This window comes from Zonotrichia leucophrys, unplaced genomic scaffold, assembly GCF_028769735.1.
Source record: "Zonotrichia leucophrys gambelii isolate GWCS_2022_RI unplaced genomic scaffold, RI_Zleu_2.0 Scaffold_219_84121, whole genome shotgun sequence".
Taxonomy (NCBI): Eukaryota; Metazoa; Chordata; class Aves; order Passeriformes; family Passerellidae; genus Zonotrichia; species Zonotrichia leucophrys.
Genome location: NW_026992424.1, coordinates 1 through 23,136, shown reverse-complemented (window position 1 = coordinate 23,136; position 23,136 = coordinate 1). Strand labels below are relative to the sequence as shown.

General features: G+C 56.6%; 2 protein-coding genes across 2 annotated transcripts in view; one reads left to right on the top strand and one right to left on the bottom strand.

Annotated features, from left to right (window-relative positions):
• LOC135461201 (adhesion G protein-coupled receptor E5-like) overlaps positions 1–11,352 on the top strand; it is a 32,006-nt gene extending 20,654 nt beyond the window's left edge. Inside the window, exons 12-20 of the mRNA XM_064738193.1 lie at positions 1,847–2,041; positions 3,230–3,322; positions 3,720–3,830; positions 3,927–4,147; positions 5,510–5,576; positions 6,707–6,798; positions 8,056–8,262; positions 9,772–10,029; positions 10,957–11,352. Of these exons, the coding sequence (XP_064594263.1) occupies positions 1,847–2,041; positions 3,230–3,322; positions 3,720–3,830; positions 3,927–4,147; positions 5,510–5,576; positions 6,707–6,798; positions 8,056–8,230 (954 nt within the window). The 3' untranslated portion in view covers positions 8,231–8,262; positions 9,772–10,029; positions 10,957–11,352. The remainder of the gene's footprint in view (positions 1–1,846; positions 2,042–3,229; positions 3,323–3,719; positions 3,831–3,926; positions 4,148–5,509; positions 5,577–6,706; positions 6,799–8,055; positions 8,263–9,771; positions 10,030–10,956) is intronic.
• An 845-nt stretch (positions 11,353–12,197) lies between these two features.
• CRB3 (crumbs cell polarity complex component 3) lies at positions 12,198–19,461 on the bottom strand. The gene is made up of 4 exons (XM_064738192.1): positions 19,457–19,461; positions 19,332–19,354; positions 15,895–15,962; positions 12,198–13,291 (listed from the first exon to the last, which is right to left on the bottom strand). The coding sequence occupies exons 1-4, from the start codon at positions 19,459–19,461 to the stop codon at positions 13,076–13,078; spliced, it is 312 nt and encodes a 103-aa protein (XP_064594262.1). The 3' UTR covers positions 12,198–13,075.
• Between the last annotated feature and the right edge of the window lie 3,675 nt (positions 19,462–23,136).

Here is a 23,136-nt window from a genome sequence, read left to right as displayed (position 1 = left end):
GCGGCCCTGGCATGGTTCTGGTGGCCCTGGTGGCCCTGAGGGTGTCACTGGTGACACTGGTGGCCCTGAGGTTCCTGAGAAGGTCCCAGGGGTGGCCCTGGTGGTGACATTGGTGGCCCTGGTGGCTCCTGAGAAGGTCCCAGGGGTGGCCCTGGTGGCCCTGGGGGTGTCACTGATGATGTCACTGACAATGTCACTGATGATGTCACTGATGATGTCACTGATGATGTCACTGATGATGTCACTGATGATGTCACTGATTATGTCAGTGTCCCCAGGATCACTGGCTGCTGGACCTGGTCACACACGTGGCCCTGCTGGTGTCACTGGTGGCCCTGGGGGTGTCACTGGGGTGTCACTGATGATGTCACTGATGATGTCACTGATGATGTCACTGTCCCCAGGACCACTGGCTGCTGGACCTGGTGACCTGGGTGGCGCTGTCCCTCTCAGTGGTGGCCCTGGTGGCCGCGGGTGCCACCTTTGCCGTGTCCCTGTCCGTGGTGGCCCTGGGGGTGTCACTGATGATGTCACTGATGATGTCACTGATGATGTCACTGATGATGTCACTGTCCCCAGGATCACTGGCTGCTGGACCTGGTCACACACGTGGCCCTGTCCCTGTCCGTAGTGGCCCTGGCAGTGTCACTGGTGTCACTGATGATGTCACTGATGGTGTCACTGATGATGTCACTGATGATGTCACTGTCCCCAGGATCACTGGCTGCTGGACGTGGTCACACACGTGGCCCTGTCCCTGTCTGTGGTGGCCCTGGTGGCCTCGGGTGCCACCTTCACCCTGTGCCGCACCCTGGTGGCCCTGGGGGTGTCACTGGGGTGTCACTGATGATGTCACTGGGGTGTCACTGTCCCCAGGATCACTGGCTGCTGGACCTGGTGACCCGGGTGGCGCTGTCCCTGTCTGTGGTGGCCCTGGTGGCCCTGGCAGTGTCACTGGTGTCACTGGGGTGTCACTGATGATGTCACTGATGATGTCACTGTCCCCAGGACCACTGGCTGCTGGACCTGGTGACACACGTGGCGCTGTCCCTGTCCGTGGTGGCCCTGGTGGCCGCGGCCGCCACCTTTGCCCTGTGCCGCACCCTGGTGGCCCTGGGGGTGTCACTGGGGTGTCACTGATGATGTCACTGATGATGTCACTGATGTCCCTGTCCCCAGGATCACTGGCTGCTGGACCTGGTGACCCGGGTGGCGCTGTCCCTGTCTGTGGTGGCCCTGGTGGCCCTGGCAGTGTCACTGGTGTCACTGATGATGTCACTGATGATGTCACTGATTATGTCAGTGTCCCCAGGATCACTGGCTGCTGGACCTGGTCACACACGTGGCCCTGCTGGTGTCACTGGTGGCCCTGGCAGTGTCACTGATGTCACTGGGGTGTCACCGATGATGTCATTGATGATGTCACTGATGATGTCACTGTCCCCAGGACCATTGGCTGCTGGACCTGGTGACACACGTGGCGCTGTCCCTGTCCGTGGTGGCCCTGGCAGTGTCACTGATGTCACTGGGGTGTCACTAATGATGTCACTGATGATGTCACTGATGATGTCACTGCTGTCCCTGTCCCCAGGATCACTGGCTGCTGGACCTGGTGACACACGTGGCGCTGTCCCTGTCCGTGGTGGCCCTGGCAGTGTCACTGATGTCACTGGGGTGTCACTAATGATGTCACTGATGATGTCCCTGTCCCCAGGATCACTGGCTGCTGGACCTGGTCACACACGTGGCGCTGTCCCTGTCCATGGTGGCCCTGGCAGTGTCACTGGTGTCACTGGGGTGTCACTGATGATGTCACTGATGATGTCACTGATGTCCCTGTCCCCAGGATCACTGGCTGCTGGACCTGGTCACACACGTGGCGCTGTCCCTGTCCGTGGTGGCCCTGGTGGCCGCGGCCGCCACCTTCGCCCTGTGCCGCGCCGTGGCCGAGCCGCGCCGGACGCTGCAGCTGCACCTGAGCCTGAGCCTGCTCGGGGGGCACCTGGCGTTCCTGCTGGGCATCGACGGGGCACAGAGCCCGGTACGGGGGGGGGGTCCCGAGGGGATTTGGGGGTCCCTGAGCAGGTTTGGGGTCGTTTGGGGGAGATTTGGGGTCGTTTGGGGGAGATTTGGGGCAGTTTGGGGGAATTTTGCAGTAAGTTTGGCTGAGTTTGGAGGCGCCCCCTGGCGTTCCTGCTGGGCATCGATGGGGCACAGAGCCCGGTACGGGGAGTTTGGGGGGTCCCGAGGGGATTTGGGGGGCTCTGAGGAGATTTGGGGTCATTTGGGGCAGATTTGGGGCAGTTTGGGGGAATTTTGCAGTAAGTTTGGCTGAGTTTGGAGGCGCCCCCTGGCGTTCCTGCTAGGCATCGACGGGGCACAGAGCCCGGTACGGGGGGCACGAGGGGGTCCCGAGGGGATTTGGGGGGCCCTGAGGAGATTTGGGGTCGTTTGAGGGGGATTTGGGGGAGTTCAGGGGGATTTTATGGGGGATTTTGGGGTAATTTTGGCTGAGTTCTAAGGTGCCCCCTTGGCCTTTGGAGGCGCCCCCTGGCGTTCCTGCTGGGCATCGACGGGGCACAGAGCCCGGTACGGGGGGCACGAGGGGATTTGGGGGTCCCTGAGGAAATTTTGGGGGAATTTGGGGTCTTTTGGGAGGGGCTGGGGGGAGTTTGAGTGATTTTAGGGGGAAATTCTGAAAGGGTTTTGGCTGAGTTCAAAGGTGCCCCCTGGCCTTCCTGTGTGTCACCTGTGTCACTGTGTGTCACCTGAGTGTCACCTGTGTGTCACTGTGTGTCACTGTGTGTCCCCAATGTGTCACCTGTGTGTCACCTGTGTGTCCCTGTGTGTCCCCAATGTGTCCCTGTGTGTCCCCAATGTGTCCCTGTGTGTCCCCTGTGTGTCCCTGTGTGTCCCCAATGTGTCCCCAATGTGTCACAGTGTGTCCCTGTGTGTCCCCAATGTGTCCCCTGTGTGTCCCTGTGTGTCCCCAATGTGTCCCTGTGTGTCCCCAGGTGCCGTGCACGGTGACAGCGCTGTTCCTGCACCTGTGCTACCTGGCTGCGTTCTGCTGGATGGCCCTGCAGGGCGCTCACCTGTGTCACTGTGTGTCCCTGTGTGTCCCTGAGTGTCACCTGTGTGTCCCTGTGTGTCACCTGTGTCCCTGTGTGTCCCAGTGTGTCCCTGTGTGTCCCCAATGTGTCCCCAACGTCCCCCTGTCCCTCCCCAGGTGCTGTGCACGGTGACAGCGCTGTTCCTGCACCTGTGCTACCTGTCGGCGTTCTGCTGGATGGCCCTGCAGGGCGCTCACCTGTGTCACAGTGTGTCCCTGTGTGTCCCCAATGTGTCCCCAATGTCCCCCTGTCCCTCCCCAGGTGCTGTGCACGGTAACAGCGCTGTTCCTGCACCTGTGCTACCTGGCTGCGTTCTGCTGGATGGCCCTGCAGGGCGCTCACCTGTGTCACTGTGTGTCCCTGTGTGTCCCTGTGTGTCACCTGTGTGTCCCCAATGTGTCCCCAATGTGTCCCTGTGTGCCACCTGTGTGTCCCTGTGTGTCCCTGTGTGTCCCTGTGTGTCACCTGTGTGTCCCCAATGTGTCCCCAATGTGTCCCTCTGTGCCACCTGTGTGTCCCTGTGTGCCACCTGTGTATCACTGTGTGTCACCTGTGTGTCCCTGTGTGTCCCCAATGTGTCCCCACTGTGTCCCTGTCCCTCCCCAGGTGCCGTGCACGGTGACAGCGCTGTTCCTGCACCTGTGCTACCTGTCGGCGTTCTGCTGGATGGCCCTGCAGGGCGCTCACCTGTGTCACTGTGTGTCCCTGTGTGTCCCTGTGTGTCCCTGTGTGTCCCCAATGTGTCCCTGTGTGTCACCTGTGTGTCCCTGTGTGTCCCCAATGTGTCCCCAATGTGTCCCTGTCCCTCCCCAGGTGCCGTGCACGGTGACAGCGCTGTTCCTGCACCTGTGCTACCTGTCGGCGTTCTGCTGGATGGCCCTGCAGGGCGCTCACCTGTACGTGCTGCTGGTCCAGGTGTTCGCCCCGGCCTGGCTGCGCCCGCGGCCGCTCCTGGCCCTGGGCTACGGCCCCGCCGTGATCATCGTGGCCTTATCAGCTGCCATTTACCCTGAGGGATACGGGACCGATCAATAGTGAGTGATTGATTATCATTGATAGTGATCAATAGTGATTGATAGCCAGAATAACCACACAGTGATCAATAGTGCCGCTCCTGGCCCTGGGCTACGGCCCCGCCATGACCATTGTGGCTTTATCAGCTGCTGTGTATCCTGAGGGTTATGGAACCAATCAATAGTGATTGATTGATAACCATTGATACTGATCAATAGTGATCAATAGTGATCAATAGTGATCAATAGTGCCGCTCCTGGCCCTGGGCTACGGCCCCGCCATGATCATCGTGGCCTTATCAGCTGCCATTTACCCTGAGGGATACGGGACCGATCAATAGTGAGTGATTGATTATCATTGATAGTGATCAATAGTGATCAATAGTGATCAATAGTGATCAATAGTGCCGCTCCTGGCCCTGGGCTACGGCCCCGCCGTGATCATCGTGGCCTTATCAGCAGCTGTGTATCCTGAGGGATACGGGACCGATCAATAGTGAGTGATCAATAGTGATTGATAACCAGAATAACCACAGTGATCAATAGTGATCAATGGTGATCAATAGCAAGTGATCAATAACCAGTGATAGCGACTGACAGTGAAGGGGGGGGGGGGAGGCTGCAAAGGCTCCCAGTGCTCCCAGTATCCCCAGTGCTCCCAGTCTCTTTCCCAGTTTATCCGCTCCCCATTCCCAGTCCCTCCCAGTTTATCCCAGTTCTATTCCCAGTTTCCCCAGTCCCTCCCAGTTTACCCCAGTCCCTCCCAGTTCCCATTCCCAGTATCCCCAGTTCCATTCCCAGTTTATCCCAGTTCCCTCCCAGTCCATCCCAGTATCCCCACTTCCATTCCCAGTCCCTCCCAGTTCCATTCCCAGTTTACCCCAGTCCCTCCCAGTTCCCATTCCCAGTATCCCCAGTTCCATTCCCAGTTTATCCCAGTCCCTCTCAGTTTACCCAGTTCCCATTCCCAGTATCCCCAGTTCCATTCCCAGTCCCTCCCAGTCCCTCCCAGTTCCATTCCCAGTTTCCCCAGTCCCTCCCAGTTCATCCCAGTTTACCCAGTTCCATTCCCAGTTCCATCCCCAGTCCCTCCCAGTTCACCCAGTTCCCATTCCCAGTTGCTGGCTGTCCCTCCCAGTTTACCCCAGTCCCTCCCAGTCCCTCCCAGTTCACCCAGTATCCATTCCCAGTTGCTGGCTGTCCCTCCCAGTCCCTCCCAGTATCCCCAGTTCCATTCCCAGTGCTCCCAGTTTACCCCAGTCCCTCCCAGTCCACCCAGTTCCATTCCCAGTATCCCCAGTCCCTCCCAGTCCCTCCCAGTTTACCCAGTATCCATTCCCAGTGCTCCCAGTCCCTCCCAGTTTACCCAGTATCCATTCCCAGTTGCTGGCTGTCCCTCAAGCGCGGTTTCCGCTGGAGCTTCCAGGGCCCCGTCATCGTCATCACTGCCGTGAGTGACACCTCAGTGTCACACCTGTGTCACCTGTGTGTCACCTGTGCCACCTGTGTCACCTGTGTGTCACCTGTGTCACCTGTGTGTCACTGTGTGTCACCTGTGTGTCACCTGTGTGTCACCTGTGTGTCACCCGAGTGTCACCTGTGTGTCACCTTGTGACATCTGTCATATGTGTCACACCTGTGTCCCCAGTGTCCCCCAGCATCTGCAATGTCCCCATTGTCCCTCAATGTCCAGTGTCCCAAATGTCCCCAGTGTCGCCAATCCCCCCCAGTGTCCCCCCAGTGTCCCCACAGTGCCCCCAGTGTCCCCATCAGTGTCCCCAATCCCCCCAATGTCCCCAGTGTCCCCTCAGTTTCCCCGCAGTTTCCCCACAGTGTCCCCAAATGTCCCCATTATCCCCAATCCGCCCAGCATCCCCATCAATGTCCCCAGTGTCCCCAATGTCCCCAACATCCCCAGTGTCCTCAATCCCCCCATTGTCCCCAATGTCCCCAATGTCCCCAATGTCCCTGCTGTCCTCAGTGTCCCCCCCAGTGTCCCATCTGTGTCCCCATCAGTGTCCCCAGTGTCCCTCTCAATGTCCCCAATCCCCATTAGTGTCCCCACAGTGTCCCTGCAGTGTCCCCAATGTCCCCAATGTCCCCACTGTCGCCACTGTCCCCATGTCCCCAATATCCCCAGTGTCCCCAATGTCCCCAGTGTCCCCAATCTCCCCCAATGTCCCCACTGTCCCCAATGTCCCCACTGTCCCCATTGTCCCCAATCCCCCCAATGTCCCTGGTATCCCTCAATGTCCCCAATCCCCATCATTGTCCGCCGTGTCCCCTCAGTGTCCCCAATGTCCCCATCATTGCCAAGCAGTGTCCCCATCATTGTCCCGCAGTGTCCCCTCATTGTCCCCTGTGTCCTCAGTGTCCCCAGTGTCCCCAATGTCCCCAATGTCCCCACAGTGTCCCCAGTGTCCCTGCAGTGTCCCCTCATTGTCCCCAATGTGTCCCCCCAGTGTCCCCCCAATGTCCCCATGAGTGTCCCCACAGTGTCCCCATCAGTGTCCCCAATGTCCCCCCAGTGTCCCTGCAGTGTCCCCTCATTGTCCCCTCATTGTCCCCGTGTCCCCCCAGGCCAACGCCGTCATCCTCGTTGTCACCCTGTGGAAGTTGGTGCAGAAATTCCACGAGGTCACCCCGGACATGGCGCCCCTGCGGCGGGCACGGTGGGGACACTGGGGACACTGGGGGCACTGGGGACATTGGGGGGACACGGGGAGATTGGGGACATTGGGGACATTGGGGACAATGGAGGGACAATGGGGACATTGGGGACACTGGGGACATTGGGGACACTGGTTGGGGACATTGGCGGGATTGGGGACATTGGGGGGATTGGGGACAATGGGGGGACTGGGGACAGTGGGGGCATTGGGGCATTGGGGACATTGGGGACATCAGGGGGACAGTGGGGATATTGGGGACATCGGGGACATTGGGGACACTGGGGGGATTGGGGACATTGGGGACATTGGGGACATTGGGGGCGCCTGGACATGGCGCCCCTGCAGCGGGCACGGTGGGGACACTGGGGACACTGGGGGGATTGAGGACACTGGGGATGTTGGGGACATTGGGGACAGTGGGGACATTGGGGGACACCCAGACATGGCACCCCTGTGCCGGGCACGGTGGGGACATTTAGGGGACATTGGGGGGACATTGAGAACATTGGGGACACTGAGAGGACATTGGGAGGATTTGGGACATTGAGAACATTGGGAACATTGGGGACCTTGGGGACATTGTGGGCATTGGGGACATCTGGGGGATTGGGGGGGACACTGGGAACACTGAGGGGACACTGGGGACTTTGGGGACGCTGAGGGGACATTGGGGGGATTGGGGACGTTGCGGACATTGATGGGTGACACACAGGTGACACACAGGTGACACTGAGGTGACACACAGGGGACACACAGATGATACTCAGGTGACACACAGGGACACACAGGTGACACACAGGTGACACAGGTGACACTGAGGTGACACACAGGTGACACATGGGTGACACACAGGTGACACAGAGATCACACAGGTGACACACAGGTGACACAGAGATCACACAGGTGACACTGAGGTGACACAGGTGACACACAGGTGACACAGATCACACAGGTGACACTGAGGTGACACAGGTGACACATGGGTGACACACAGGTCACACAGGTGACACACAGGTGACACTGAGGTCACACAGGTGACACACAGGTGACACACAGGTGACACACAGGTGACACAGGTGACACTCAGGTGACACAGGTGACACATGGGTGACACACAGGTGACACATGGGTGACACACAGGTCACACAGGTGACACACAGGTGACACTGAGGTCACACAGGTGACACACAGGTGACACACAGGTGACACACAGGTGACAATGGCGGTGACACTGAAGCGCCAATGCTCTGTCCCCAGGGTGCTGTGGGTGACGTCACTGGGCCAGCTCTCCCTGCTGGGCTCTGGTTGGGCGCTGGGCTTGGGGGCGGGGCTTGGCTGGGCGGGGGGGGCGGGGCCGCCCCCCCCCCCCCGCCGCGCCCCCCCCCCCCCCCCCTCCTGTTCTGCGCCGTCAACGCCGCGCAGGGGCTGCTGATCTTCCTGTGCCACTGCCTGGGGCACCCCAAGGTACCAAAAACCCCCAAATTCACCCCAAAAACGGAACCGGGACCATGGAAAACCCCAAAACCCCAAAAAACCCCGAAAAAATCCCAAAAACGTGACCCAAAATACCCCAAAAACCTCCCTGGAAACCTCAAATCCCCCCAGCCCTGCTGATCTTCCTGTGCCACTGCCTGGGGCACCCCAAGGTACCCAAAATCCCCAAAACTCACCCCAAAAACGGAACCGGGATCATGGAAAACCCCAAAACCCCAAAAAACCCCAAAAAAATCCCACACAAAACCCAAAAACGGGACCCAAATTACCCCAAAAACGGGACCCAAAATACCCCAAAAACTGCCCCGGGACCCCAAATCCCCCCAGCCCTGCTGATCTTCCTGTGCCACTGCCTGGGGCACCCCAAGGTACCAAAAACCCCCAAATTCACCCCAAAAACGGAACCGGGATAATCAAAAACCCCAAAATCCCCAAAAATCCCATCCCAAAATTCCAAAAATCACCTCCAAAATCCTCAAAAAAACTCCTAAAAACTGGACCCAAAATACTCAAAAACCACCCCAAGACACAATTGGGATCCTAAAAAAACCCAAAATCCCAAAAATCACCCCCAAAATCCCTAATAAAACCCCAAAATGGGTCCCAAAATTTCCCCCCAAAACCCCAAAATCCCCACTAAAATCTACCTGGGACCCCAAAATCCCCAAAATATCCCCAAAATCCTCCCCAAAAACTGCAAAATTTTCCCAAAATCCCCCAAATTTCCCCCCAAAATCTCCCCCAAAATCCACCGGGGACCCCAAAAATCCCCAAATTCAGCCCAAAATTTCCCCAAAAATGCCCCTGGTCCAAACTGGGAGGGTCCCGGTTCAAACTGGAGCATTCCCAGTTTAAACTGGAGCATTCCCAGTTCATATTGGGGCATTCCCAGTTCAAACTGGGAGGGTCCCGTTCCAAACTGGGAGGGTCCAGTTCCAAACTGGGCCATTCCCAGTTCAAACTGGAGCTTTCCCAGTTCAAACCAGTTCATCCCAGTTCAAACTGGGAGTTCCCACTTCAAAGTGGGAGGGTCCCAGTTCATACTGGGCCATTCCCAGTTCATACTGGGAGAGTTCCAGTTCAAACTGGGAGGGTCCTGGTCCAAACTGGGAGGGTCCCAGTTCAAACTGGACCATTCCCAGTTCAAACTGGGTGATCCCAGTTCAGACTGGGCCGTTCCCAGTTCAAACCAGTTGATCCCAGTTCATACTGGGTGTTCCCAGGTCATACTGGGCCATTCCCAGTTCAAACTGGAGCATTCCCAGTTCACACTGGGACATTCCCAGTTCAAATTGGGCCATTCCCAGTTCAAACCAGTTGATCCCAGTTTAGACTGGCCATTCCCAGTTTAAACTGTGGGTTCCCAGTTCGAACCAGTTGATCCCAGTTCACACTGGGCCATTCCCAGTTCAAACCAGTTGATCCCAGTTCCCACTGGGCCGTTCCCAGTTCAAACCAGTTGATCCCAGTTTGTTGCAGGTGCGGGCCTGGTACCGGTCCCTGCTGTGCCCCCGCTCGCGGCCGTACTCGGAGTTCACCAGTCACACCAGTAACACCAGTAACCCGACCGGCCACACCAGTATGGGCCGGCTCAGGGGCTCCCAGTCACACCAGTAACACCAGTAACCACAGGTGAGCTATCCCAGTCACACCAGTAACACCAGTAACCCGACCGGTCACACCAGTATGGGCCGGGTCAGGGGCTCCCAGTCACACCAGTAACACCAGTAACACCAGGTGAGATATCCCAGTCACACCAGTAACACCAGTAACCACACCAGTAACACCAGTATGGGATGGGTGAGGGGCTCCCAGTCACACCAGTAACACCAGTGACACCAGTAACACCAGTATGGGACGGGTGAGGGGCTCCCAGTCACACCAGTGACACCAGTGACACCCAGTGAGCTATCCCAGTCACACCAGTAACACCAGTAACCACAGGTGAGATATCCCAGTCACACCAGTAACACCAGTAACGCCAGTAACACCAGTATGAGCCGGCTCAGGGGCTCCCAGTCACACCAGTAACACCAGGTGAGATATCCCAGTCACACCAGTAACACCAGTAACACCAGTATGGGCCGGGTCAGGGGCTCCCAGTCACACCAGTAACACCAGTAACAGGTAAGATATCCCAGTCACACCAGTAACACCAGTATGGGACGGGTGAGGGGCTCCCAGTCACACCAGTAACACCAGTAACACCAGTAACACACCAGTAACACCAGTAACACACCAGTAACACCAGTATGGGCCAGGTCAGGGGATCCCAGTCACACCAGTAACACCAGGTGAGATATCCCAGTAACACCAGTCACACCAGTAACACCAGGTGAGCTATCCCAGTAACACCAGTAACACCAGTAACACCAGTAACCACAGGTGAGCTATCCCAGTAACACCAGTAACACCAGTATGGGCCAGGTGAGGGGCTCCCAGTCACACCAGTAACACCAGTATGGGACGGGTGAGGGGCTCCCAGTCACACCAGTAACAGGTGAGATATCCCAGTAACACCAGTAACCACACCAGTAACACCAGTATGAGATGGGTGAGGGGCTCCCAGTCACACCAGTAACCACAGGTGAGCTATCCCAGTCACACCAGTAACACCAGTAACCTCTCCCAGTATCCCCAGTAACTCCTCCCCTCCCCCCACAGGTACAGAAAATTCCAGAAAAATCAAAAATTTCAGGAAAAATTTGGAATTTTGGGAAAAATCTTCGGAATTCCAGGAAAAATCTCCAGAATTTTGGGAAAAATCTCCGGAATTTTGGGAAAAATCTTCGGAATTTCAGGAAAAATCTCCGGAATTTTGGGAAAAATCTTCCGAATTCTGGGAAAAATCTTCGGAATTTCAGGAAAAATCTTCAGAATTCCAGGAAAAATCTTCGGAATTCCAGGAAAAATCTTCGGAATTTTGGGAAAAATCTTTGGAATTCCGGGAAAAATCTCCAGAATTCTGGGAATGTTTGAATTTTTTGCTGCCCTCCCCCCATTTCCCTCAGGGAAATCAATAAAGGAAAACCAGGCCGAGTTTGGGGAGAATTCCTGGAATTTTGGTAAAATCTTGGGAATTCCCAGATTTTGGGGTGAATTCCTGGGATTTTGAGGTAAATTCCTGGATTTTGGGGCTCAAACTTGGGGATTTTAGGGTGAATTCTGGGAATTTTTGGGTTCCAGGAGGGATTTCGGGGTGAAATTTGCATTTTTTGAGGTCAATAATGGGAATTTTGGGATTCCCAATGGATGTTTTGAGTTGAATTCCCTGGATTTTGGGCTGAATTCAGGGAATTTTGGGGAATTCCCAGAATTTGTGGTGAATTCCCAGATTTTGGGGTGAATTCCCAGATTTTGGGCTGAGTTCCTGGAATTTTGGTGTAAATTCCTGGGATTTTGGGGGAATTCAGAGATTTTGAGGCAAAATCTGCAGATTTTGGGGTGAATTCAGGGAATTTTGGGGTGAAATCTTCAGATTTTTGCTGTTAATTCCCAGATTTTGGGCTGAATTCAGGAATTTTGTGTGGCAATTCCCAGAGATTTTGGGTTGAAATCAGAGAATTTTGGGCAATTTTTTTTTTTCCAAATTTTTCATTTTTATTTCCAAAAATAAACTTTGAGCCGCGCCCCTCCCCCACCCTGTGGGGAGGGGTCTCAATCAAGGGACCCCCCCCCCCCCAAACCCCCCCAGGACCCCCCAAAATCCCCCCAGGACCCCCAAATTTGGGGAGACCATCCCAAAAAATCCCACATTTTTTTGGAGGGGGTCTCAAACCATCCCAAATTTTTGGGGAGGGGTCCCAGATGAGCCTCTCCTCAAATTGGGGGGGGTCTCAGCCCTTCTGGCCCCCCCCAAAATGACTCCCATGGTCCAAATGGGGGCCCCAAATGACCCCCAAATTTTGGGGAGGGGGCTCCAAATGACCCCCAGATTTTGGGGAGGGGTCCCTGATGAGCCTCTCCTCAAATTGGGGGGGGGTCTCAGCCCTTCTGCACCCCCCCCAGGACCCCCCCAAAATGACTCCCATGGTCCCAAACCCCCCCAAAATTTGGGAAGGGGGTCCCAGAAGAGCCCCAAATTCGGGGGGGGATGTGGAATTTGGGGAGGGGTCTCAGATGAGGTGCTCCTCAAATTTGAGGGGGGTCACAGACGGGGGGGTCCAGCCCTTTTTGGCCCCCCCAAAACGACTCCCATGGTCCCAAACCCCCCCAAAATTTTGGGGAGGGGGTCCCAGAAAAGCCCCAAATTCGGGGGAGGGATGCGGAATTTGGGGAGGGGTCTTAGATGAGCCGCTCCTCCGGGGGTCTCAATGCAGAATTTGGGGAGGGGTCTCAGGGATGCAGAATTTGGGGAGGGGTCTCTCAGATGAGGGATGCGGAATTTGGGGAGGGGTCTCAATGCCCAATTTGGGTTGGGGTCTCTCTCAGATGAGCCGCTCCTCGGGCGGCAGCCGCAGCGGGGCCGGGCCCGGGGGGGCTCAGGGATGCAGAATTTGGGGAGGGGTCCCAATGCCCAATTTGGGGAGGGGTCTCTCTCAGATGAGCCGCTCCTCCGGCGGCAGCCGCAGCGGGGCCGGGCCCGGGGGTCCCAATACAGAATTTGGGGAGGGGTCTCTCTCAGATGAGCCGCTCCTCCGGGGGTCCCAATACAGAATTTGGGGAGGGGTCTCTCTCAGATGAGCCGCTCCTCGGGCGGCAGCCGCAGCGGGGCCGGGCCCGGGGGTCTCAGGGATGCAGAATTTGGGGAGGGGTCTCAGTGCCCAATTTGGGGAGGGGTCTCTCAGATGAGCCGCTCCTCCGGCGGCAGCCGCAGCGGGGCGGGGCCCGGGGGCGCTCCCGCGCGCGCCCCCCCCCCCATCTCCTCGCGGCTCGGCCGGTACGAGCCCTCGGTGCGGCGCTTCTCGCGCAGGCGCAGTGCGGCCAACAGGAGCAGCCCCAGCAGCGCCAGCGCCCCCAGACCCCCGAAAATCACCGAGAGCGCCACGACCCCCGCGGGCTGCGAATGACAGGGGGACCCCCGAATCAGGGGGACCCCGAAAATCCCGTTAAAAACTTCGTAAAAACAAAAAAATCCCCGTGAAAATACCCCAAAATCCCCATAAAACCCACAAAAATTCCCATTAAAAAACCCCCAATTCCTCAGATGTCCATGAACCCAAAAACCTCCTCAAGGACCCCCCAAAATCCCCCCAGGGACCCCCAAATCTCATGGGGTCAGGGCACCCCCAAATCCCAGGGGAACCCCAAAAATCCCCATTAAAGAACCCCAAAAATCCCCATTAAAAAACCAAATCCCCAGGGACCCCCCCCCCGCAGCGCCAGCGCCCCCAGACCCCCGAAAATCACCGAGAGCGCCACGACCCCCGCGGGCTGCGAATGACAGGGGGGGACCCCGAAATACGGGGACCCCGAAAATCCCGTTAAAAACTTCGAAATCCCCGTAAAAATCCCAAAAATCCCCATTAAAAAAACCCTCAATTCCACCAGAACTCATCGAATTCCCAAAGACACCAACAGGTCCCCAAAATTCTCCTCAAGGACCCCCCCCCCCCCAGGGACCCCTAAAATCCCTCAGGAGCCCCAAATCCCAGGGGAACCCCAAAAAATCCCCATAAAACCCGAAATCCTCATAAATCCCGAAAATCCCCTTAAAAACCCCCCAAATTCCACCAGAAATCATCGAATCCCCAGGGACCCCCCCCAGCAGCGCCAGCGCCCCCAGACCCCCCAAAATCACCGAGAGCGCCACGACCCCCGCGGGCTGCGAATGGCAGGGGGACCCCGAAATACGGGGGACCCCGAAAATCCCGTTAAAAACTTGGTAAAAACAAAAAATCCCCGTGAAAATACCCCAAAATCCCCATTAAAAAACCCTCAATTCCACCAGAACTCATCGAATTCCCAAAGACACCAACAGGTCCCCAAAATTCTCCTCAAGGACCCCTCCCCCCCCAGGGACCCCTAAAATCCCTCAGGGAGCCCCAAATCCCAGGGGAACCCCCAAAAAATCCCCATAAAACCCCGAAATCCTCATAAATCCCGAAAATCCCCTTAAAAAAAACCCAAATTCCACCAGAAATCATCAAATCCCCAGGGACCACCCCCCAGCAGCGCCAGAGCCCCCAGACCCCCGAAAATCACCGAGAGCACCACGACCCCCGCGGGCTGCGAATGACAGGGGGACCCCGAAATACGGGGACCCCAAAAATCCCATTAAAAACTTCGAAATCCCCATAAAAATCCCCGTGAAAATACCCCAAAATCCCCATTAAAAACCACAAAAATTCCCATTAAAAAACCCTGAATTCCTCAGATGTCCATGAACCAAAAAACCTCCCCAAGGAACCCCCAAAACCCCCCCAAATCTCATGGGGTCAGGGCACCCCCAAATCCCAGGGGAACCCCAAAAATCCCCATTAAAAAACCCCAAAATCCCCATTAAAAAAAAACCAAAAATCCCCATTAAAAAACCCCAAAATCCCCACTAAAAACCCCCAAAATCCCCATTAAAAAACCCCAAAATTCCCACTAAAAAACCCCAAAAATCCCCATTAAAGAACCCCAAAATTCGCATTAAAAAACCCCAAAATTCCCATTTAAAAAACCCCAAAATCCCCACTAAAAAACCCCAAAATTCCCACTAAAAAACCCCAAAATTCCCTCTAAAAAACCCCAAAATCCCCATTAAAAAAACCCAAAATACCCCCAGGGACCCCCCAAACCCCCCCCAATTTCCCCCCAAATTTTCCCAGACCCCCCAAAATGCCCCCAAGACCGCCCCAAATCTCCTCTGTGACCCCCAAATACCCCCAGGGACCCCAAATCTGCCCCCAAATTCACCCCAGGACCCCCCCAAACCACCCCAAGGACCCCCCCCCCCAATTTCCCGCCAAATCCCCTCAGGACCCCCCCCCAAATTCTCCCAAGGACCCCCTCCAAAATCCCCCCAGGACCCCCCAAAATCCCCCCCAAGCCCCCCCAAAATCCTCCCAGGACCCCCCAAAATCCCCTCAAGACCCCCCAAAATCCCCTCAGAATCCCCCAAAATCCCCTCAGGACCCCCCAAAAACCCCCCAACCCCCCCCAAAATCCCCCCAGGACCCCCCAAATCCCCCCAGGACCCCCCAAATCCCCTCAGGACCCCCCAAAAGCCCCCCAGGACCCCCCAAAATCCCCCCCTGGACCCCCCAAATCCCCTCAGGATCCCCCAAATCCACCCCAAGCCCCCCCAAAATGCCCCCCAGGACCCCCTGAATTCCCTCCAGGACCCCCCAAAATCCCCTCAAACCTCCCCAAATCCCCCCCAGGACCCCCCAAAATCCCCTCAGGACCCCCCAAATCCCCTCAAATCTCCCCAAAATCCCCCCAGGACCCCCCAAAATCCCCCCAGGACCCCCCAAATCCACCCCAGGACCCCCCAAAATCCCCTCAAACCTCCCCAAAATCCCCTCAGGACCCCTCAAAATCCCCCCAGGACCCCCCAATTCCCCCCCAGGACCCCCCAAAATCCCCTCAAAACTCCCCCCAGGACCCCCCAGTTCCCCCCCAGGACCCCATTCAAAATCCCCTCAGGATGCCCCAAATCCCCCCAGCACTGACCGAGAGCCCCCCCCCGGGCTGGGGGGCGGTGCCGTTGCTGGAGCCGTTACTGGTTATACTGGGAGAGGCTGGGGGGGGGCGGGGGGGGTCACTGGGGGAGGGTCCCGGGGCATTCGGGACCCCCCAAAATCCCTCAGGACCCCCCAAAACCCCTCAAATCTGCCCAGGACCCCCCAAAACCCCCCCAAAATCCCTCAGGACCCCCCCAAAATCTGCCCAGGACCCCCCAAACCCCCCCCAGGTCACCCCAAAATCTCTCAGGACCCCTCGAAATCCACCCAGGACCCCCAAAATCCCCCAAACCCCTCCAGGACCCCCAAAATCCTCCCTGCCCCCCCCCAACCTCACCTCTGTCAGGTGAGTCCTGGCCACGCCTCCCCCCCTCCAAAACCGGGGTGCGACCCCCCCCCAATTCTCCTCAACCCCCCACCCCAAAAAATCCCCCAAAATTTCTCAGACCCCCCACCCTCCCCAAATCCCACCAGAGCCCCCCAAAATTTCCCCCAAAATCCCCCAACCCCCCCCAGACCCCCAAATTCTCACAGGACCCCCCCCAAAATCCGTCCCAGACCCCCTAAAATCTCCCCAAAACCCCTCCAGCACCCCCGCCCCAAATCCTCCCAGACCCCCCAAAATCTCCCCAAAACCCCCAGTACCCCCCCCAAATCCAAGCTGGGACCCCACCGAACCCTCCAGACCCCCAAAATCCCCTCCAGACCCCAAGGACCCCCCAAAATCTCCCCAAGACCCTCCCAGATTCCCCAAATCCACTCCAGAACCCCCAGGACACCCCAAAATCCCACCAAGACCCCTCCAGACCCCCCAAAATCCTTCCAGATCCCCCTGGGATCCCCCAAAATCTCCTCAGGACCCCAGGAACCCCCCCAAATCCCCCCAGGACTCCAAACCAGACCCCCCCAAAATCCCCCAAATCCAACCTGGGACCCGCACAACCCTCAGACCCCTCAAAATCCCCCAGGACCCCCCAAAATCCTCAGAATCCCAAATCTTTCCCAGGACCCCCCAAATCGCCCCCAAAATCCAACCTGGACCCCCCAAATCTCCCCAGACCCTCAAATCCCCCCAGGACCCCCAAAACTCCCCAGGACCCCTAAAATCTCCTCAGGACCCCCCAAAATCCCCTCAAGAGCCCTCCGAAATCCCCCCAGGACCCCCCAAAACTCCCTCCAGATCCCCCAGACCCCCCCTAAATCCCAGGACCCCCCAAAATCCACTCCAACCCCCCAGGACTCCCAAAATCCCCCAGAACCTCAAAATCTCCTCAGGACCCCCTCAAGAGCCCCCAAAATCCCCCAGACCCCCCAAAATCCAGCCCAGATCCCCAAATCCCCCCAGGACCCCCCAAAATCCCCCAGGATCCCCCAAAATCCCCCCCAGGACCCCCAAAATCCCCTCCAGAATCCCCCAAGACCCCCCCAAAACCCCCTCAAGACCCCCCAAAATCCCCCGGACCCCCAAATCCCCCGTACTACTCTGGCCAGGCAAGGCAGGCAGGCCAGGGCCAGGCAGGGCTCGCCATGGGGGGCCGGGGACCCCAAAGTAGACCTGAACCCCAAAAATACACCTGGGACCCCAAAATCACCTGGGACCCCAAATGTATCAGGACCCCCAAAAATACCCCTGGGCACCCCAAATCATCTGGGACCCCCCCAAACCCCCTCAAGACCCTCTCAAAACTCAGTTGAGACCCCCGAAATTCCTCCGGAACTCCCTCAAATCCACCCAGGACCCCCGAAAATCCACCCAGGACCGCCCCAAAACAAACCTGGGACCCCAAAATCCCCCGGACCCCCAAACTCCCCCTGAAACCTCTCCAGACCCCCTCAAATCTACCTGGGAGGCCCCCAAAGTCACCTGGACCCCCCAAACACCCCTAGAACCTCCCAGGACCCCCCTAAAATTCACTGGGACCCCCGAAATTCCCCAAATCCCCTCACCAAAATCATCCAGACCCCCAAATCGCCCCAAAACTCATCCAGACCCCCAAAATCCACCAGGACCCCCCCAAACCCCCCAGGAACTCCCCCTAGACCCCCACAAATCCACCCGGACCCGAAAATTCCCCTGGAACCCACCCCAGAACCACCGAGACCCCCCAAATCCCTCGGGACCCCCAAAATCCACCTGGGACCCCCAAATCCACCCAAAACTCATCTGGGACCCCCAAACTCACCGGGATCCCCAAATACCTCGGGATCCCTCAAAACACCGGAATCCCCAAACCGGACCCCCCACCGAAACTCACTCAGACCCCCTCTCCAAATCACCCGGGACCCCCGAAATTCCCCAGAACTCCTCCAAACACCCTCGAACACCCCCAAAACTAGCTGGGACCCCCAAACTGCCCCAAACTCACCTGACCCGAGATCCACCCCAAATCTACCTGGGAGGCCCCCAATGTCACCTGGGACCCTTCAGCTCCGCCCCGAACTCACCTGGGACCCCCCAATCTCACCTGGGAGCCCCCAAATCTGCCCCAAACTCACCTGGGACCCCCCAAACTCACCTGGGACCCCCCAAATCCCTGAACTCCTGGGACCCCCCCAAACTCACCTGGACCTCCAAATTCACCCCAACTCACCTGGGACCCCCAAATCCTCCCCGAACTCACCTGGGACCCCCCAAACTCACCTGGGACCCCCAAACTCACCTGACACCCCCCAAATCCGCCCCAAACTCACCTGGGACCCCCAAATCACCCCGAATTACTGGACCCCCAATCGCCCCAAACTCACCTGGGACCCCCAAATCCACCCCAAACTCGCCTGGGACCCCCAAACTCACCGGGACCCCCAAATCCACCCTGAACTCACCTGGGAGCCCCCAGACTCCTGGACCCCAAATCCGCCCAAACTCAGCTGGGACCCCCCAAACTCACTGGACCCAATCACCTGGACCCCCCAAATCGCCCCAAACTCACCTGGGACCCCAAACTCACCCGAAACTCACCTGACACCCCCCAAATCCGCCCCAAACTCACGGGAGCCCAAACTCACCTGACACCCCCCAAATCCGCCCAAACTCACCTGGGAGCCCCCAAACTCACCTGACACCCCAAATCCACCGAATCACCTGGAACCCCCAAATCCGCCCCAAACTCACCTGGGAGCCCCCAAACTCACCTGACACCCCCCAAATCCACCCCGAACTCACCTGGGACCCCCCAAACCCGCCCCAAACTCACCTGGGACGCCCCGGCCGCACCCCGGCCCCGCCCAAACCCCCCGCGCCCCCCAAACCCCCCCCTGGCCCCGCCCCCCGACCCCTCCCCAGCACCCCCCGCCCCCCCCGGGACCCCCAAACCCCCCCGGGCCCCTCCCCCCCCCTCACCTGTCCCGTCCCTTCCCCGGTTCCGGGGCCGCTCCCGAGGCCCCGCCCCGCGTCACGTGACAGCCCCGGCCACGCCCACCCCGTACCTGGCGCCAGGCCACGCCCACACCTGGAAGGGGCGGGGTTTGGTAGGTGGAGGCCACGCCCACTTTGGGGTTTAATTCACGCCTCTTTCCGCTCTGAAGCCACGCCCACTCCGGCTGAAAATTACGTCATTGTGAAGCCACGCCCGTTCCGTATAATCAATTACATCATTGAGAAGCCACGCCTACTTCGCATAATGAATTACGTCATTGTAAAGCCACGCCTTCTCAGAATAATGAATTGCGTCATTGAGAAGACACGCCTACTATGGGTAATGCATTACGTCATTGTTAAGGCTCGCCCCGCGCATGCGCGCAGAGCAAAAAGCGGCTCCGATTTTCACCTAACGCTAAAATTTGGGATTTGGGGATTCCCCAAAAATGACCCCAAAAATCGGGGAACCCTCGCCAAAAAAGGGACCCTAAAAAAATGGGAAACTCCAAAAAATGGGAACCCCAAAAATTGGACCCAAAAATGAGATCCTAAAATGGGAAACACCAAAAATGAACCCAAAATTCGGAGACCCCTCCCCAAAACTGGATCCGAAATTGGGACCCCGAAATGGGAACCCCAAAAATGGGAACCCTAAAAAATGGAAACCCGCCAAAAAAAAAGGGAAACCCAAAACTTGGGAACCCCAAAAATCGGAGACTCGTCCCCAAAACTGGATCCTAAAAAATGGGGATCACCCCAAAAATGGGAACCTCCAAAAATTGGGAATCCCAAAATTGGAAACCCCAAAAATGAACCCAAAAATGGGGATCCTAAAATGGGAAACCCCAAAAAGGGACCCCAAAAATGGCCCAGTTTGGGAGGGTTCCGGTTTTGGGGTTTCCTTTTTTGGGTTCATTTTTGAGATTTCTCATTTTTAGGGTCCCATTTTTGGGGGATCCCGTTTAAGGATCCCCTTTTTGCTCCATTTTTTTGGGGTTCCCTTTTTGGGGTTTCCCCACTTTAGGATTTCATTTTTGGGTTTTGTAATTTTTGACTTCGTTTTTGGGTTTCCCATTTTTGGGGTCCCTTTTGGGGTCCGAATTTTTGGGGGTCTCCATTTTAGGATTTCTCATTTTTGGGGTGTTCATTTTCGGGATTTTCCCATTTTCGGGTCCCTTTTTGGGTTCATTCTTGGGGTTTCCCATTTTTGGATCCCTTTTAGGGTTTCCCCTTTTAGGATCTCATTTTGGGGTCCCCATTTTTGGGTTCATTTTCGGGATTTTTTAATTTTTCGGGTTCATTTTTGGGTTCATTTTTACGGGTTCCCATTTTTGGGGTCCCCTCTGGGATCCTTTTTTAGGATCCCCATTTTTGGGGTCCGTTTTTGAGATTTTTGCATTTTCGGTTTCCATTTTAGGATCCCCATTTTTGGGGTTTCTCATTTCGGGATTTCCCATTTTCGGGTCCCTTTTTGGGTTTCCCATTTTGGGGGTCCCTTTTGGGGTCCCATTTTAGATTTTCCCATTTTTGGGGTTTCCCCTTTTAGGATCCCCATTTTGGGGGTTCATTTTTAGGGGTTTCTCATTTTTGGGGTTTCCTATTTTCGGGTCCATTTTTGGGATCTCCCATTTTTAAGATCCCCATTTTTGGGGTCCCTTTTGGGGTCCCCATTTTTGGGTTCATTTTAGGATTTGTTATTTTGGTTTCATTTTTGGGATTTCTCATTTTCTGGTCCCTTTTTGGGTTCATTTTTGGGGTCCCCAATTTTGGGGTTTCCCGTTTTTGGGCTCCCATTTTAGGATCCCATTTTTGGGGTTTTTTATTTTTGGGGATTTTTAATTTTTGGGGTTCATTTTTAGGATTTCGGGGTCCCTTTTTGGTGTCCCATTTTAGGATCCCCATTTTTGGGATTTCTCATTTTTGGGTTCATTTTCGGGATTTCCCATTTTCTGATCCCATTTTCGGGTCCATTTTGGGGTTTCCCATTTTTGGGTCCCATTTTAGGATCCCATTTTTGGGTTCGGTTTTGGCTTTTTAATTTTTGGGGTTTCCCATTTTAGGGTTCATTTTAGGATCCTCATTTTGGGGTTCATTTTTGGGATTTCTCATTTTCAGGTCCCTTTTTGGGTTCATTTTTGAATTTCCCATTTTTGGGGTTTCCCATTTTTGGGGTTCCCCATTTTTGGGTTCATTTTCGAGGTTTTTAATTTTTGAGGTTTTCCATTTTCGGGGTCCCTTTTTGGGTTCATTTTTGGGCTCCCATTTTAGGATCCCATTTTTGGGGTTTTTTATTTTTTGGCATTTTTAATTTTTGGGGTTCATTTTTAGGATTTCGGGGTCCCTTTTTGGTCCCATTTCGGGGTTCATTTTTGGGTCCCTTTTTGGGGTTTCCCATTTTTGGGGTCCCATTTTAGGATCCCCATTTTTGGGGTTTCCCGTTTTCGGGATTTCTCATTTTCGGGGTTTCTCATTTTCGGGATTTCTCATTTTTGGGGTTTCTCATTTTCGGGGTTCCCATTTTCGGGTTCATTTCCGGCATTTTCCCATTTCCGGGTCCCCTTTCGGGGTTCCCCATTTCGGGGTCCCCTCCCCCCCCCCCCGGTGCCGCATTGGGGGGGTGGGGGCGGGGGTGGGGGAGGGGCGCGGCCGCCGCAGCCAATCCGCGCTCTCCGCCCCCTCCCCCCCCCCCGCAGTATCGCGATCTCTATCGCGACAGCGCCGCCGCCCCCCCCGCAGGAGCCGGGTGGGTCCGGGGGGGGCCCCGAAATTTGGGGGGGGGGCCCAGAGGGCGGGGGGGGGGGGGGGGGGGGGGCGGGGCCTTTTATGGGGAGGGGGAGGGGAGGCAAATTTGGGGGGGTTTTGGGGGGTCCCGAGTGTGGGAGGGGCGATTTTGGGGGGTCCCGGGGGGGTTTTGGGGTCCCTTTTTGGGGGTTTGGGGGATTTTGGGGGGATTTGGGGGGGTCCTGGGGGGATTTTGGGGCCCTTATTGGGGGGATCGGGGGGATTTGTGGGGGGATTTTGGGGGGTCTGGGGGTGATTTTGGGGGGAATTTTGGGGGTCCCACCTGTCCGGGAGGAGATTTGGGGGCGGATCCCCATATTGAGGAGGGGTCCTGGGGGATTTGGGGCCCTTTTTTAGGGGGTCTAGGGCATTTTTGGGGGGGTCTTGGTTGATTTTTGGGGGGATTTTGGGGGTCCCACCTGTCCGGGAGGAGATTTGGGGGAGGGGTCCCCATTTTGGGGGTGTTTGAGGGGAATTTTGGAGGGGTCTCGGTTGAATTTGGGGGGATTTTGGGGGTCCCACCTCTCCGGGAGGAGATTTCGGGGAGGGGTCCCCATTTTGGGGGTGTTTGAGGGGGATTTTGGGGGGGTCTGGGGGTGATTTGGGGGGGATTTTGGGGGTCCCACCTGTCCGGGGGGGGATTTTGGGGGGTCTTGGTTGATTTTTGGGGGGATTTTGGGGGTCCCACCTGTCCAGGAGGAGATTTGGGGGAGGGGTCCCCATTTTGAGGGGGGGTCCCAGAGGGTTTGGGGCCTTTTTGGGGGGATCTGGGGGGATTTTGGGGGAGTCTCGGTTGAATTTGGGGGGATTTTGGGGGTCCCACCTGTCCAGGAGATTTGGGGGAGGGGTCCCCATTTTGGGTGTGTTTGAGGGGGATTTTGGGGGGGTCTCGGTTGAATTTGGGGGGATTTTGGGGGTCCCACCTGTCCAGGAGGAGATTTGGGGGAGGGGTCCCCATTTTGGGGGTGTTTGGGGGGGATGTTGGGGGGGTCTTGGTTGATTTTTGGGGGGGATTTTGGGGGTCCCACCTGTCCGGGAGGAGATTTGGGGGGGGGGTCCCCATTTTGGGGGTGTTTGAGGGGGATTTTGGGG